Below are 14,044 nucleotides of genomic sequence, written 5' to 3' on the forward strand. Positions count from 1 at the left end.
CCAGTCGCCGGTTCTCAGTGAGGCGCTTTCGCAGCCCCTGACACCCGCTACCTCAGAGCCACAGGCAGCCTCCGACTCGCACGTGGAGACAGCTAGGCCTCTGGAAACTCAAGGTATTGGGCCTACGGAAACTAATCCCTCAGATGGGTCCAGAGCCGCTGAGCAGGCATCGGCTTCTGAGGGTGTTTTCAGACCTTCACAACTTACCATTAAAACAGCCAAGACAAAAGTACCATTAAAGACAAAGAAGCAAGTACAGCATTCACCTGGACAGTCCTCCATGCCTATGAAACAGATGCTTAAAATGGCCGAAGACCTCATTACTTTAATCATCTATCCAAACCCATCCCCTCCTGAGAAAAGGCCTAGGCAGGATACAGTCTATGATTCTTCTGATCAGGTTTCCATTTCCTCTGATTCCTCTTCAGACCAGGGATACTCTCTACCCCCCTATGAGGACTCTGATGCTGAAGAATCTATCCCTTCAGCCTCTCCTCCTGAGGATTATTCTTTTGGGGAAACTTTACATACCATGAGGGAGCATTTCCATTGGGAAAGTCAGGATTACTCAGAATCCAAGAAAAGGCTCAGGGACTTCCTTTTATTGCCTCAGCACAGGCCCCTGGCTATTCTGCCTGTGCTAGACATTGTGGATGATGTGTTCTCTGAATCCAGCTTATCTCCTGATTCTTTGCCCCCTGCACCAGCCAAGCCAGATAGGTACTATAGAGTCCCTGACTCTCACAAGTTTCTTTATAAAAACCCTTCGGCTGATCCAGAAACTATTTCCCAGGGTCCAAAAGGGGTTAAGGCTTCCATTGCAAAAAATCCAGTACTCTGACAGATTCCAGAGCTTTGGATAGATGGGGGAAGAAAGTATACACTTCTGCAACTTTAGCAGTAAGAGCTTTACATTGCCAGTTTCACATGCTTAAGTACCAACAATATTTAATGGCTCAGTTAAAACAGAAAATGCTTGCAAGCTCAGAAGCTCCTGATTGTAAAGAAATGCAGGATTTATTGCATGCAGTTGAACAGGCGGGAAAACATACTCTACAATGTGGTTTTGGTTCTTTAGAGGCCTCTTGTAGAGCTGCAGTTACAGGTTCTGTGATTCGAAGTTAAAAGAACAGAGTTTACCTGATCATGTTAAGGCAAAATTATTGGATGCTCCTTTACAGCATGATACCTTGTTTGGTGTTAAGGCAGAAGAGGTGTTAAAGAAAATGGAGGATAAAGCTAAATCTATGCAAACAGTCAAGCCACCTCGATTTAGCAGAAATTGGCCAACAAAGAATTGGTCCTTTCCAGTGTCAGACAGGCCACAGAGAGGCAGATACAGACGCCCAAGAGGCAGATCTCAAACAGACGACGACAGTGGGGCACCTCAACCCCAAAAGGAGGTGAGGACAATTCTCAACCTTACAGGAAACAGTCACAATGTCTTTCCCTTTCGTATGCCAAGCATTTCCCTTTTGAAAGCCCCCTTAGGGGGAAAACTAGCACTTTTTTCTCAAAACTGCAAACAATCACCCAAGACAAATGGGTTCTGAATATTGTGTCTCAAGGTTACAGGTTCCATTTTCATACTTTACCAAGGCTAAAAGGAATGCCAGACCTGCCACAAAATCAATGGGCAGAGGCACAAAAACAAATTTCAGCCCTCATGGACATGAGAGCTATTCAAAAAGTACCACAACAAGAACAAGGACAAGGATTTTACTCAAGACTCTTCGTGGTCCCCAGAAAGGACAAGGCCTGGAGGCCCATACTAGACCTTTCAATTCCAAATACTTACCTGGATATTCCGAAATTCAAAATGTTGACATTACAGCAGCTTCTACACATGCTGGGCAAGAAGTATTGGCTTGTTACTCTGGACCTCAGAGGCATACCTGCATGTCCCTATCAGACAAAATTGCAGAAGATACCTCAGATTCAAAGCTGGTACAATGCACTACCAATTCTCTGCACTGCCCTTTGGCTTATCTACTGTGTCCAGGGTCTTCACAAAGTGCCTGGCACCAGTAATTGCATTTTGCAGACAAAAAGGAACTCAGATATATCCATACCTGGACGATTGCCTCATTCAAACAGAGACAAAGGACATTCTTCTACAGCATCTGGCGTTTGTAAAAAGGTTAACATAAAAAAACTGAAAACTGGTAAATATAAATAACGACCCGCCACGAATACACCAAAAACAGGTTTAATGGACTTCCACAGACTTAGCGCTTTCACCCGTCCAACTGCGGGTTTCATCAGAGTTTAGTCTATTAAAAAACAGCTGATTTTTATACTCTTAAATTGAATTCAAAGCAGCCACTTAACATCAAACAACAATTAATCTGATTATACAATCAATCAACTAAAGAAATACATTTTATATGTATAAACAGTTAAAACAAAGACAAATTTAAACACATTAAAACAAAAACAATGTAGTAATACATAACCTAATATTAAAAAAACACTGTTATATAAGGTTCCTAATAATTAAAAATTTTATAGTTCATAAAATATAATTATAATCAACTATTATGAAGTGTGCTTCTATAAAAATAATATATAATGTAAATACTCTTAAGTGTTGTATATAAATATAATATATAAAAAATTTTTGTAAATATATATTATCTAAAACATTTTAGTTAAAATACTGAGCAAAAAATTCTAATGTGTAATATTGTATGAATTCATTTTTAAATATTATATGAATTCATTTTTAAATAACTTGCTATTGAAATATGTTCATTGATTCCTGGCTTACTACATGCATTTAATCTGAGTTGCCATAGACACTCTTTGTACTCAAGTAAAGCATTAACATCTCCTTCTTTGTCCATATTTTGGGGTATCCTGTCGATGACAAAGAACAAAAATGTTTTTAAATCCTGGCAATCTATACTGTGCATATACAGAGAATTAGTTTCTTTCTTATTTCTAATATCTCTGATGTGCTCACCTATCCTTTCCTTTAATTTTCTAATAGTCTTTCCAATATAAAATGCTTGACAGAATAAACAGGTTGCCACGTAAATAACTAACTTGGTATTACAATTTACATGTCCTGGGCATCTGATGGTTCTTTTGTATCCTTTTATTGCTACATAAGTACCATCCATAATAAACCTACACCATCTACAGAATCTGCACTTTTTCATTTTTGACTCTCTAAACAAAACTTCACTTTCAAAATAATTTTTTAAGTTTTTACCTCTACTAAACACTATAGTAGGGGAATGACCTAAATCTTGCAAAATCTCAGTTTGATTCAAACACCTTATCCCACGCATCTCTAATATTACTTGTCAAAACAGGTGTGTAGTTACTATATGGCAATATCATTGCTTTTGATTTATTGGTGTTGTCACTACCTATGCTATTTTGATTACCTAAGCCATATTTTAAAATGGGCTTGTAATCCAAATACCTTTTAATAGTTACCTCTTTTCTCATGTTAATTAACAATTCGTTCAGATAGTCTCTCTCAACAAACATGTTAAGCAAATTATCGATTTCCATATTAAACTTCACATCATCACTTATCATTCTGGAGAGCCTAACCATTTGTCCCTTAACTAAGTTTCGTTTTTGGAAAGAAGGATGACAACTCTTATAATGCAAGTATGAGTTTGAAAAAGTAGATTTTCTGTGTATATTGGACTCTAATCGGTCATCTTTTTTATATAATTTTATATCCAGATATTCACATGAGTCTGTACTAATTTGAAAAGTGAATTTAAGGAAAGATGTACTATTTAAATATTCCATAAAATCATGAAATTCATCAATACTACCTTTCCAAAAAAGCAGGATGTCGTCCAAAAACCTTAGGTATAGAACAATATTTGACCAATATTTGCTTGTGAAAATGTGCTCCTTTTCCCACATTGCCAAAACTAGGTTAGCATATATGGGGGCACATCTTGCCCCCATAGCTACACCGGAGCATTGCTTATAATGCTCACCACCATGTTTGAAAAAATTGTTTTCCAGCACCATCTCCATTAACTTTGCTAAAATCTTAACCTTGGACGTATCCATCCTTCCATAATGAACTAAACTCCTTTCAAACAAATCAAGTCCTTCTTTTAAGGGAATAATTGAAAATAAATTGACAACATCTATAGTTATTAAATATACCTCCTTCAGATTAACTATATTATACTCTTTGAGTGTTGCCAAACAGTGCCATGAATCCTTAAGTATGTGTTCAGTATTATTGGTCACCTTATTACAAATTATGTCAATGTAGTGTGCAAGGGCTTCTAATTTGGAACGTTTGGCTGCAACAGTTGGTCTAAAGGGAGGGTTAGTGACACTCTTGTGTATTTTAGGTATTCCAAATATGCTTGGTGTTACAGGAAAATCAACTAACATATATTCATATTCGGGTTGTGTGATGTCACCATCCATAAGTAACTCGTATAACTGCCAGTCAGTCTTTGTATATGCTTTAGTAAGATCATATTTAGAGACGGCTGTATATGTATTTTCATCACTAAGCATGTCACTAATTTTGTTAATATAATCAACAGTGTTCATGATGACAACACCTCCCCCTTTATCAGGTTTCATTACTCTATAATTACTATTTGTACTTAATTCTTTCAAACAAAACCTTTCAGCTACAGTAAGGTTGTCGTTTGAAACCTGTGTTTCTTTCCATGCTTTTCTCAATTGTAATTCACAAAACATTTCAAAAAAATGAATAATTGGATTATTTGGTGGAATAAAGGTACTACTACTTTTCATCAAAAGTCCTCCTTCATAGTTGACTGAATTAGATTTACCTTTAAAATACATTTGCAAATTCAATAATCTCACATACGCCTTTAAATTTAATAAAATAAGTCCCAAGTCAGGTTTGAAACTTGGAACAAATTTGAAACCTTTTTTAAAAAGTGAAATATATTCGTTATCCAACTTTTTCTCTGTGAAATTATATACCGAAAAACTTCCTTCTTTAATAACTTCACAGTTTAAAGATTCTGTTGCAAATGTATAAGTTTTATTATTTTCTTGAACATTACTTATAGAATTGACATTCAAATTTTCTATATAGTTAATTCCAAATAAAGGTACGTCATAGTCAAGAACTTCATAAAAATTCTCGCTTAATACATCTTCTGTATAAGTAGTAGAATTTTGGTGATGAATAGTGATTATGCCAGAATTTGTTGAATTGTTTGCCACAAATTTGTTACACGAGTCTTTTTCTAATATAGACAATTTATTAGTTAATATTGATGCTGTGTTTGTCTGAATCTGCCATTCCTGTTGTTCGTTTGACGGTAATACTTCTGCTGCGCACCCTGATAACGCCCTTTTAGGCATTCTGATCTGCGTAAACCCTGTTCCTCTAAAAAAGGCTCTTCGAAATTGTCATATTCAATATTGTCATTATTATGCATATCTATATTGTCATTAGCTGTAACTGCATCTCTATATCCTGTGTTAGAATTTGAATTAAATGCATTACTTTTCACAGCACTCACACAACGCTTATAATCATTAAAATGGGCATATGCCCGATTCTTAGAATAATCATTAGAATCTCTCAGTAACTTTTCATTTTTGTTTTCAAGGCCTTTACTGACGTATTTGTTAACCTCTACTAAAATATTATCAAACTTAAACTTGTTGTTTTCAAATAGCAGGTCATTTCTAATACTGTTGTCTAATACTGTTAAGGTTTCACTCAATTGAGCTAGCTTAGCATTGTTATTTTTAATAATGAGTTTAATCAAATGTTTACCAGTATCATCAAATAATTTAATTAATTCTTCAAAAATTTCACTATCTTTCTCAAAACCAAATGGTACCTTAAATATTCTGAGTCCTTTTGGTACATGGTTTAACTCCAACGACCTTTCTAAAAAAAACATTGTCCATCTGCAAGGTTTTAAATTTTCGTAAAAATTTTTCAAAGTCATTTAATTGTTGAGCGAACCCATCTCATGACCATTGTGCATTAGTCCAAATTTTGGTGCTAAAAGCAGCTCGTTAATCCCTGGAATCACTGAAGTTTTCCTCCAGACGCCATTAGAACCCTCACCAGCGTTCGAATGTTGATTCGGCCTCAAAATCACGTGCCCCTCACTTCCACCTGTAGTACGCACTGTTTCAACGCCCATGAAATCCTTCGGACCATTGCTGGCTATTGGGTTACCCCTAGAAGTTCCAGGTGTAGAATGCAAAGTGAAAATACGTTCTTCACTTTCCGATAATGAAACATTTGTGTTTCCATCACTCAAAGTTCTTATCGGAACCCTCACCGGTTCCCTTTTCTTTTAATACAGCCAAAAGTTTCTGCGTAATAATCAGCTGTTGCTGGAGTAGTTGCTCCATAAATTCAGTGAGTTACCAACGTAAAATGGAAAAATATAACTCCACAACCAATTCCGCTGCACTCAAAACGGGTCGCTACGAAACCGACAGTAAAACTAACATAAAAAACTGAAAACTGGTAAATATAAATAACGACCCGCCACGAATACACCAAAAACAGGTTTAATGGACTTCCACAGACTTAGCGCTTTCACCCGTCCAACTGCGGGTTTCATCAGAGTTTAGTCTATTAAAAAAACAGCTGATTTTATACTCTGTTAAATTGAATTCAAAGCAGCCACTTAACATCAAACAACAATTAATCTGATTATACAAAAAAAAAGTAAAAAGGTTGCTAATTTCTCTAGGGTACACAGTAAATGAAAATAAGTCAAAACTAGTGCCCTCACAACAGATTATATTCCTGGGTGCCAGCTTAAATACAACGGCCCAGATGGCTTACCTCACGCCAGACAAACAAGTTCAACTAACTCAATATTTTCAACTACTGGCAAAAAAGTTCCATCTCCCTGCAAGAAAAATTCTGCAGGCCCTGGGATTCATGGCATCCTGCATACTACTAATACCATATGCCAGACTGCATATGAGGAAATTACAATGGTACCTAAAAAGTGTTTGGACTCAGCACTCTCACAGTTTAGAAGCAGTAATGCCAATGATTCCCTGCCTACAACAGGAGTTTCGATGGTGGGCACAGGCATGTCACCTAAACAATGGTCAGCCTTTTACCCTACCCACAGCCAGGCAGACTCTAACAACAGATGCGTCGGATTACGCCTGGGGAGCACACATGGCAGGAAAATGCATTCAGGGCAAGTGGAGCACAGACCAGATGCATCTTCACATCAATCAAAAAGAGATGTTGGCTGTTCAGAATGCCCTAACAGCTTTCAAGGACCTTCTGTATCCAGGACAATTATTATTAAAGACAGACAACACCACAGTAATGTGGTACATAAACAAGCAAGGGGGTCACTCATTCTTATCCCCTATGCAGACAAGCCATGACCTTGTGAAACACAGCTCTAACGTATCAAGTTCACCTGCAAGCACAATTCTTGCCAGGAGAGAAAAATACTCTGGCAGACTATCTAAGCAGAAATATCATGGACCCTCATGAATGGAAATTGAATCCACAAATCTTCAGCATGGTAACGCAAAAATGGGGATGCCCAGACATAGATCTTTTTGCCTCCCCACTGAATTGCCAACTACAAAAATTCTGCACAAGGGTTTATCACAAACAAGCATGGAAAGTGGATGCTCTTTTGTTCAGCTGGAAAAACCTAAAAGTTTATGCCTTCCCGCCACTGCCTCTCCTTTCAAAGGTACTCCTAAAAGCCAGACAAGAAAAACCACAGATGATTCTTATTGCTCCAGACTGGCCACGCCAGCACTGGTACCCTATCTTAAGGAACTTAGCTCAAGGCCCATCATGGATTTTGCCTCAAATTCCACACCTTCTGACTCAACAAAACAATCAGATCCTGCACGGTCAGCTCAAAACCCTCAATCTGGCTGCATGGCAAATTCATTAGTCAAACAGGCAACACCTCTCTCTAAAGCTGTTATGGAGGTCATTTTGGAGGCCAGGAGGCCTAGCACTAGGAAAGCTTACTCAGAAAAATGGAAGAGATTCTGCGCCTGGAACCAGGCTCAAAACCTTGACCCTCTTGTTCCAAACATTCCTCAGATTTTACAATACTTAACTGAGATGCTGGACAGAGGCCTAGCCTTCTCATCAATTAAGATCCACGCCTCTGCCATTTCAGCACAGTACAACACGGATCCTCCTTTATTCTCTCATCCCTTGCTAAAACAGTACCTCAGAGGGGCTAAAAACATAAGACCGCCCCGGAGAGCACCACCAACTTGGGACCTCAATTTCGTTTTGGAAAAACTAAACCCGACACCTTTTGAGCCAGCCAATACAGCCAATCTAAAATTTTTATCATGGAAGACAGCTCTGCTCCTGGCAGTAACTTCAGCACGAAGAGTCTCAGAGCTACAGGCATTAATGGCAGTGGAACCTTTTATAATTTTTCATCAGGACAGGGTTTCTTTAAGGACAAACCCTACCTTTATGCCAAAGGTGGTATCTAGTGTGGCTCTTAACCAAACCATCCATTTGCCAACTTTTTATCCAAACCCCCAGAATAAAGGGGAGAAACTTCTGCATTCTTTGGACATACACAGGCAGCTACGCTTCTACTTGGACAAAACAAAAGCTTTCAGGAAAACTGAGCAACTGTTTGTAGCATATGCTGCAGGATCACAGGGCAAGGCTATCTCAAAGCAGACTATATCCAAATGGATAGGACACTGTATTCGTTACTGCTACACACAGCATGGAAAATCGGTCCCAAATAACATTAGGCCACATTCCACCAGGGCAACAGCCACTGCAACAGCCTTTTTCAGAGGAGTACCTACCAAGGAAATTTTGGAGGCTGCAACTTGGAGTTCAGTGCACACCTTTACCAAGCATTACCACCTGCCTCTTTACTCTAAATCCAGAGCAGGATTTGCCACTGCAGTTCTGCAGGGCCTCATAGCCAATCCTAACTCTTTATAGACCAGCCACTAATCCTTAGCTTTGGGATTCTACCCAAGTGTAATGACTGCAGCAGTGTAACACGATGAACATAGTACAGTTTTGTATCTACGATAAATGTAGATGTTAAAGTGTTCACACTGCTGCAGTCCAGGTTACCCTCCCTCCATCCCCTCTGAACTAGCTGAACTTGTCTATACCTTTGTGGTGTATTTGCTTGTAACTTAAGGTATTGTTTTTATTTTTATGTATATTTTTTTATTAGCAATATGTATTGCCTACCTGCTTGGGGGCACCTGACATCTGGGGCAAGAAAAACTGAAGGAAATGGCATCTGATGCATCTTGTATACCCCTGGTGCACTGACGTCAGGGAAGAAGCGACAGCAACCGACGCCGGACCAAGACTTTGGAACTCTGGCCGACTGCGGGACCGCCTGACGGCAGGATAACCCAAGTGTAATGACTGCAGCAGTGTGAACTCTAACATCTACATTTATGGTAGGTACAAAACTGTACTTTTTGTACCTACCATAAATGTAGATGTTCGAGTGTAGACACTGCTGCAGTCCAGGTTACCCTCCCTCCTTCCCCTTTTACTGGCTAGTACGTACCTAGTTCCTCTACCTTTTACTACCTATGGGGAGTATTTGCTGGTAGCTGAAAGTATGTTTGCATTTCTTATGTATGTTTTATGAGCAATTTGAATTGCTTACCTATTTGGTGGCACCTGACATCTGGGGCAAGAAAAACTGAAGAAAATGGCGTCGGCTGCATCTTATATACCCCTGTCGCACTGACGTCAGGGAGGAGGTGACAGCAAATGACGCCAGACCAAGACTTTGGAACTCAGGCCAGCTGGGGAACCGCCTGACGGCAGGATAACCCAAGTGTAATGACTGCAGCAGTGTCTACACTTTAACATCTACATTTATGGTAGGTGGAAAACTGTACGTTTCTGCTACTTACACCATGATAAACCTGTGCCCAAGGGCATTAGGTGTCATTCTGCCAGAGCTGCAGCTACTTCAGCAGCCTTTCTCAGAGGAGTACCAAACCAAAGACATTCTAGAGGCTGCTACTTTGAGTTCTGTTCACACCTTTACAAAGCATTATCATTTGACTCTCTAAGTCCAGGGCAGGCTTTGCCACTGCAGTTCTGCTAGGCCTTATAGCCACACCTAATGCTGTTTAGCTCCAGCTTCCCAACCATAGCTTTGGGATTCTAACCAAATGTAATGACTGCAACAGTGAAACACGAAGAACATAGTACAGTTGTGTACACTTACCATAAATGTAGTTGTTCGAGTGTATTCACTGTTGCAGTCCAGGTTACCCGCCCGCCATCCCCCTTTCATTCTGGAGTTTATCTTTCCTTCTCTGTCTTCTACAACCTATGTGGTGTATTTGCTTGTAGATGAAGGTAAAGTTTTTATTGGTGCATGTGTATGTATATATATATATATATGTATATATATATATATATATATATATATATATGTATATGTATATATATATATATATATATATAATATATAAAATATAATTTTGCTATCTTTTTGGGAGCACCTGACATCTGGGGCAAGAAAAACTAAAGAAAATGGGGTTGGCTGCATGTTTTATACCCCCTTATGACCTGACGTCATGGAAGAGGAGACAGCAACTGATGCAGGACCCAAGACTTTGGAATTCAGGCCGACTGAGGGCAACCTGCCAGCAGATTACCCAAATGTAATGACTGCAACAGTGAATACACTCGAACATCTACATTTATGGTAAGTGTACACAACTGTACTTTGTAGCCATACTGGTCATTTTTCAAAACATACAGTGACAGAGTCTTTCAGCATAATATTTTATCACCGTGGTTTGTGTATGTAGTCATTAGCAGCTTAGTGTCCACATGCACTGATGTGTTATGTGATATCATGCCTATTTCTCCATGTCAGATTTTGTAGACTCTGTTCTTGCTGATGGACAGCTTGGTGACCATTATGAGGGTATTCGTGCAAATACTTACTGTTTCCATAGAAACAACTGTGACTGATAACTGGAAATACCGTTTGGCTTGTGCCGCTGCTCCACAGGGAAACGGGATTGTATACAGTTCGAGTGTTACAGTTCATGTATATTCATGTATTACAAGAGACATCACATCTACTTTTTGTGGATGATTTAAAACCATGTAATTCAGATGAGCATTTGAAAGCATAACTACAAATGGTTAAGATTTTCTCCTGTGATGGAAGAATGACATTTGGTGTAGATAAATGTGGGAAAGCGCCATCTGTACAAAGAAAGATGCAGCATCACGAAAATAGCAGCCTGGTATGTTAACCGTTTATAATGCCATGAGCCGTCATGAATCTCCACTACATAACCTGGCTTCATGTTGCTCTCTGTTTGTTGTGGCTTATGAGGGATTACTTCATGTGACAACTGTAACTGATTAATTCAGATGACAACTGTCTGTAATTGGCTGGAGTTAATTTGTCATTAACTAGATTGCTAGTGTTTAAATGTTTCAGTTGTGTAAGAGTTGTGATCCTGTAACTGTATTAATCTTGGAACTTTCCATTGTGGCAGGTTGCGTTTGGAAGAGGAGGAAGATGATGAGGGTGCTGAGAGTGATGCGAAGAAAAACGTGATAGTGGAGGGAATCTTTGACATGAATGATTCACCGGTTATCAGTGTGTCACCTGCACTGCAGGAAAGCCTGAGCAACGCATCGGACAGCATCCTCCCCGAGATGGTGTTACGTTCCCTGTGAGTAAATAACAGCAGAGCAAATAAAAACATTTTGAAATATAAGTCAGCATTTAGGGACATTCCAAGATATTCCTCACAATCTAGATAAACCTCATTATTTGGGACATTATGGTACATATCTCATAGTTTAGGATATTCTGGGACATATCTAATAATTTTGAGCATTCTGTGACATCAAAGTTTGACATTCAGAGGCATACATTGTAAAACACCTTCCTTTTTTGTATTTAATTTTTGTTTGTTTTGTTTTTTCCTCATATTTCAGTTTTGTTTGTTTTGTTTTTTCCTCATGTTTCAGTTTTACCGGTGCCTTTTATTCCTTTGGGTAGCCCCTTGTCCTGGGCTGGGAGATGACAGATATTTCATTGTGCATTTCTGATGTTCTCCGTGTTTCACTGTTACAGTCATTACATTTGGGTTATCCCTGCCAGGGTAGCCCTCAGCTGGCCCAAATACCAGAGACTTAGTATTTCTGCATCGGTTGCTGTTGCTTGAGGACTGACATCAGGTCGTCAGTAGTATAAAGTAAGGCAGCCAATGCCATTACATCAGTCTTTCTTGGAGCCCGAAGCAGAATCTATTCACACCTGTGGAAAGCAAATACCACACCGAGACTTCCACTCATACTGCGTCACTTGTTTAGGCCTAAACCACGATGTCCCCCATTGTCGCTTCTGTGCTTTGTTCAACTCAGAACTATCCATCGTGAGGCCCTTATTGTAGCCAGATATTTTCGTTTACAGTCCTCGAATTCCGATATGGCTTTGGTAAGCCATCCGACAGCAGATCTTCTGAAAAAACATAAAGATAAAGACAGAGACAGACCGCACAGGTCCAAACCTACCGACGATGCTTCCGTTAAGCTAGTCGTCAATCTTCTGGTACTCAGTGAGGTGCTTTCCCAGCTCCTGATGCCCGATTCAGTTGATTTGAAGGCCACTACCGAGACCCTTTCGGAGCCCAGTATGCTGCAAAATTCTTTGATTAAGGATCCTGCGGTCATCTCTACCTTGTATGGCTTTGGATCCGCTGAGCAGGCACTGGCATCTGAGGAAGTCCTTCGCACTACCGAATCTCGACACAAACTGACTTATTCCTCGACTACCGTTTTTTTCAAAAATAACCGAGTTTCTTATGCCCAGGGTTCGAACCACACCCAAGAAACTGACCCACTCTCAGGCGCCTGCTACCTTGCCTTAGTCTCAAATGCTTAAAATGACAGAAGACCTTATCATGCTGATCAGGGGAAGCCAAGCTACCCCCTCAAAAAGGACCCCAGTTCTTTTGTCTGAACAAGAGTTAGATGACTCTGATGCATCTGACTATGAAGGCATGCAACCCCTCTCCACGTATGAGGATTCTGATGCAGAGGACTCCATTCCTTCAGCCTCTCCCCCAGAGGATTTTTCCTTTGGGGAAACCCTGCATACTTTAAAGGAGCACTTCCAGTGGGACAGTCAAGACTACCCTCGGTCCAAAAAGAGACTCAGGGAATTCCTTGATCTTCTACAACACAGACCGTTGGCCATCCCCCCAGTCCTGGATGTTTTGTGGATGAGGTTTTCCTTGAATCCAGCTTGACTGCTGACGCCCTACCCTCCTGGTCCCAGAAAACCAGACAGGTACTGTAGAGTCCCTGACTCTCACAAATATCTGTTTAATCCCTTTTGGCCCTTGAGAAGTGACCTCAGGGTCAGCTGTTGGATTTTTAAAGTTACCTCTGCTAAGAATCTCACCCCCTCAGACAGGGATTCCCGAGCATTGGACAGATGATACTATTTCTCACAACCTTCTCCTTACTAAACTATCTAACCTAAACCCTATCCCCTTCCTCTCTCAATTGGTTCACCTGCTATCTCTCTAACAGACAACAAGCTGTCAAATGGAAAAAAAGCCATCTCCTCTTTCCTTCACACCCACTGGTGTCCCCCAAGGTTCCATCTTGGGCCCTCTCCTTTTCAGTATATTCATAAACGATTTCTTCCACTCAATTCCCCATGCTAAACTTATTCAATATGCAGATGATTCTACGATTATCTGTGCAGCCAGATCCATCGCCACTCTTTTAAAACTAACTCAAGGCGCCTTCTCTACCACAGAACAGTGGATGAAGGGCAATCATCTAGCACTCAATGCATCAAAAACCAAACTTATGGTATTTACCCCCTCAAAAACCACAACCTTTGATATTAGACTATTCTCCATCACTAGCCAGAATAATACACCTCTCGAACTAGTATCTGAAACCAATGTACTAGGAGTCCAGATTGATGACCAGCTTAAATTCAAAAGCCACCTACTACTAAACATAAAATAAAACCACCAAAAACTCGGCATGCTGTACCGTAACAATCAATTCCTCACTACA

The 14,044-nt window shown here is 39.8% G+C and overlaps 1 protein-coding gene across 1 annotated transcript in view; it reads left to right on the forward strand.

Moving 5' to 3' along the window:
• LOC122814064 overlaps positions 1 to 14,044 on the forward strand; it is a 361,643-nt gene that overhangs the window by 268,191 nt on the left and 79,408 nt on the right. Inside the window, exon 4 of the mRNA XM_044086674.1 lies at positions 11,494 to 11,673. Within this exon, the coding sequence (XP_043942609.1) occupies positions 11,494 to 11,673 (180 nt within the window). The remainder of the gene's footprint in view (positions 1 to 11,493; positions 11,674 to 14,044) is intronic.

The sequence above is a fragment of the Protopterus annectens genome, chromosome 10.part0 (assembly GCF_019279795.1).
Source record: "Protopterus annectens isolate FY-2018-M chromosome 10.part0, PAN1.0, whole genome shotgun sequence".
Lineage (NCBI taxonomy): Eukaryota > Metazoa > Chordata > Ceratodontiformes > Protopteridae > Protopterus > Protopterus annectens.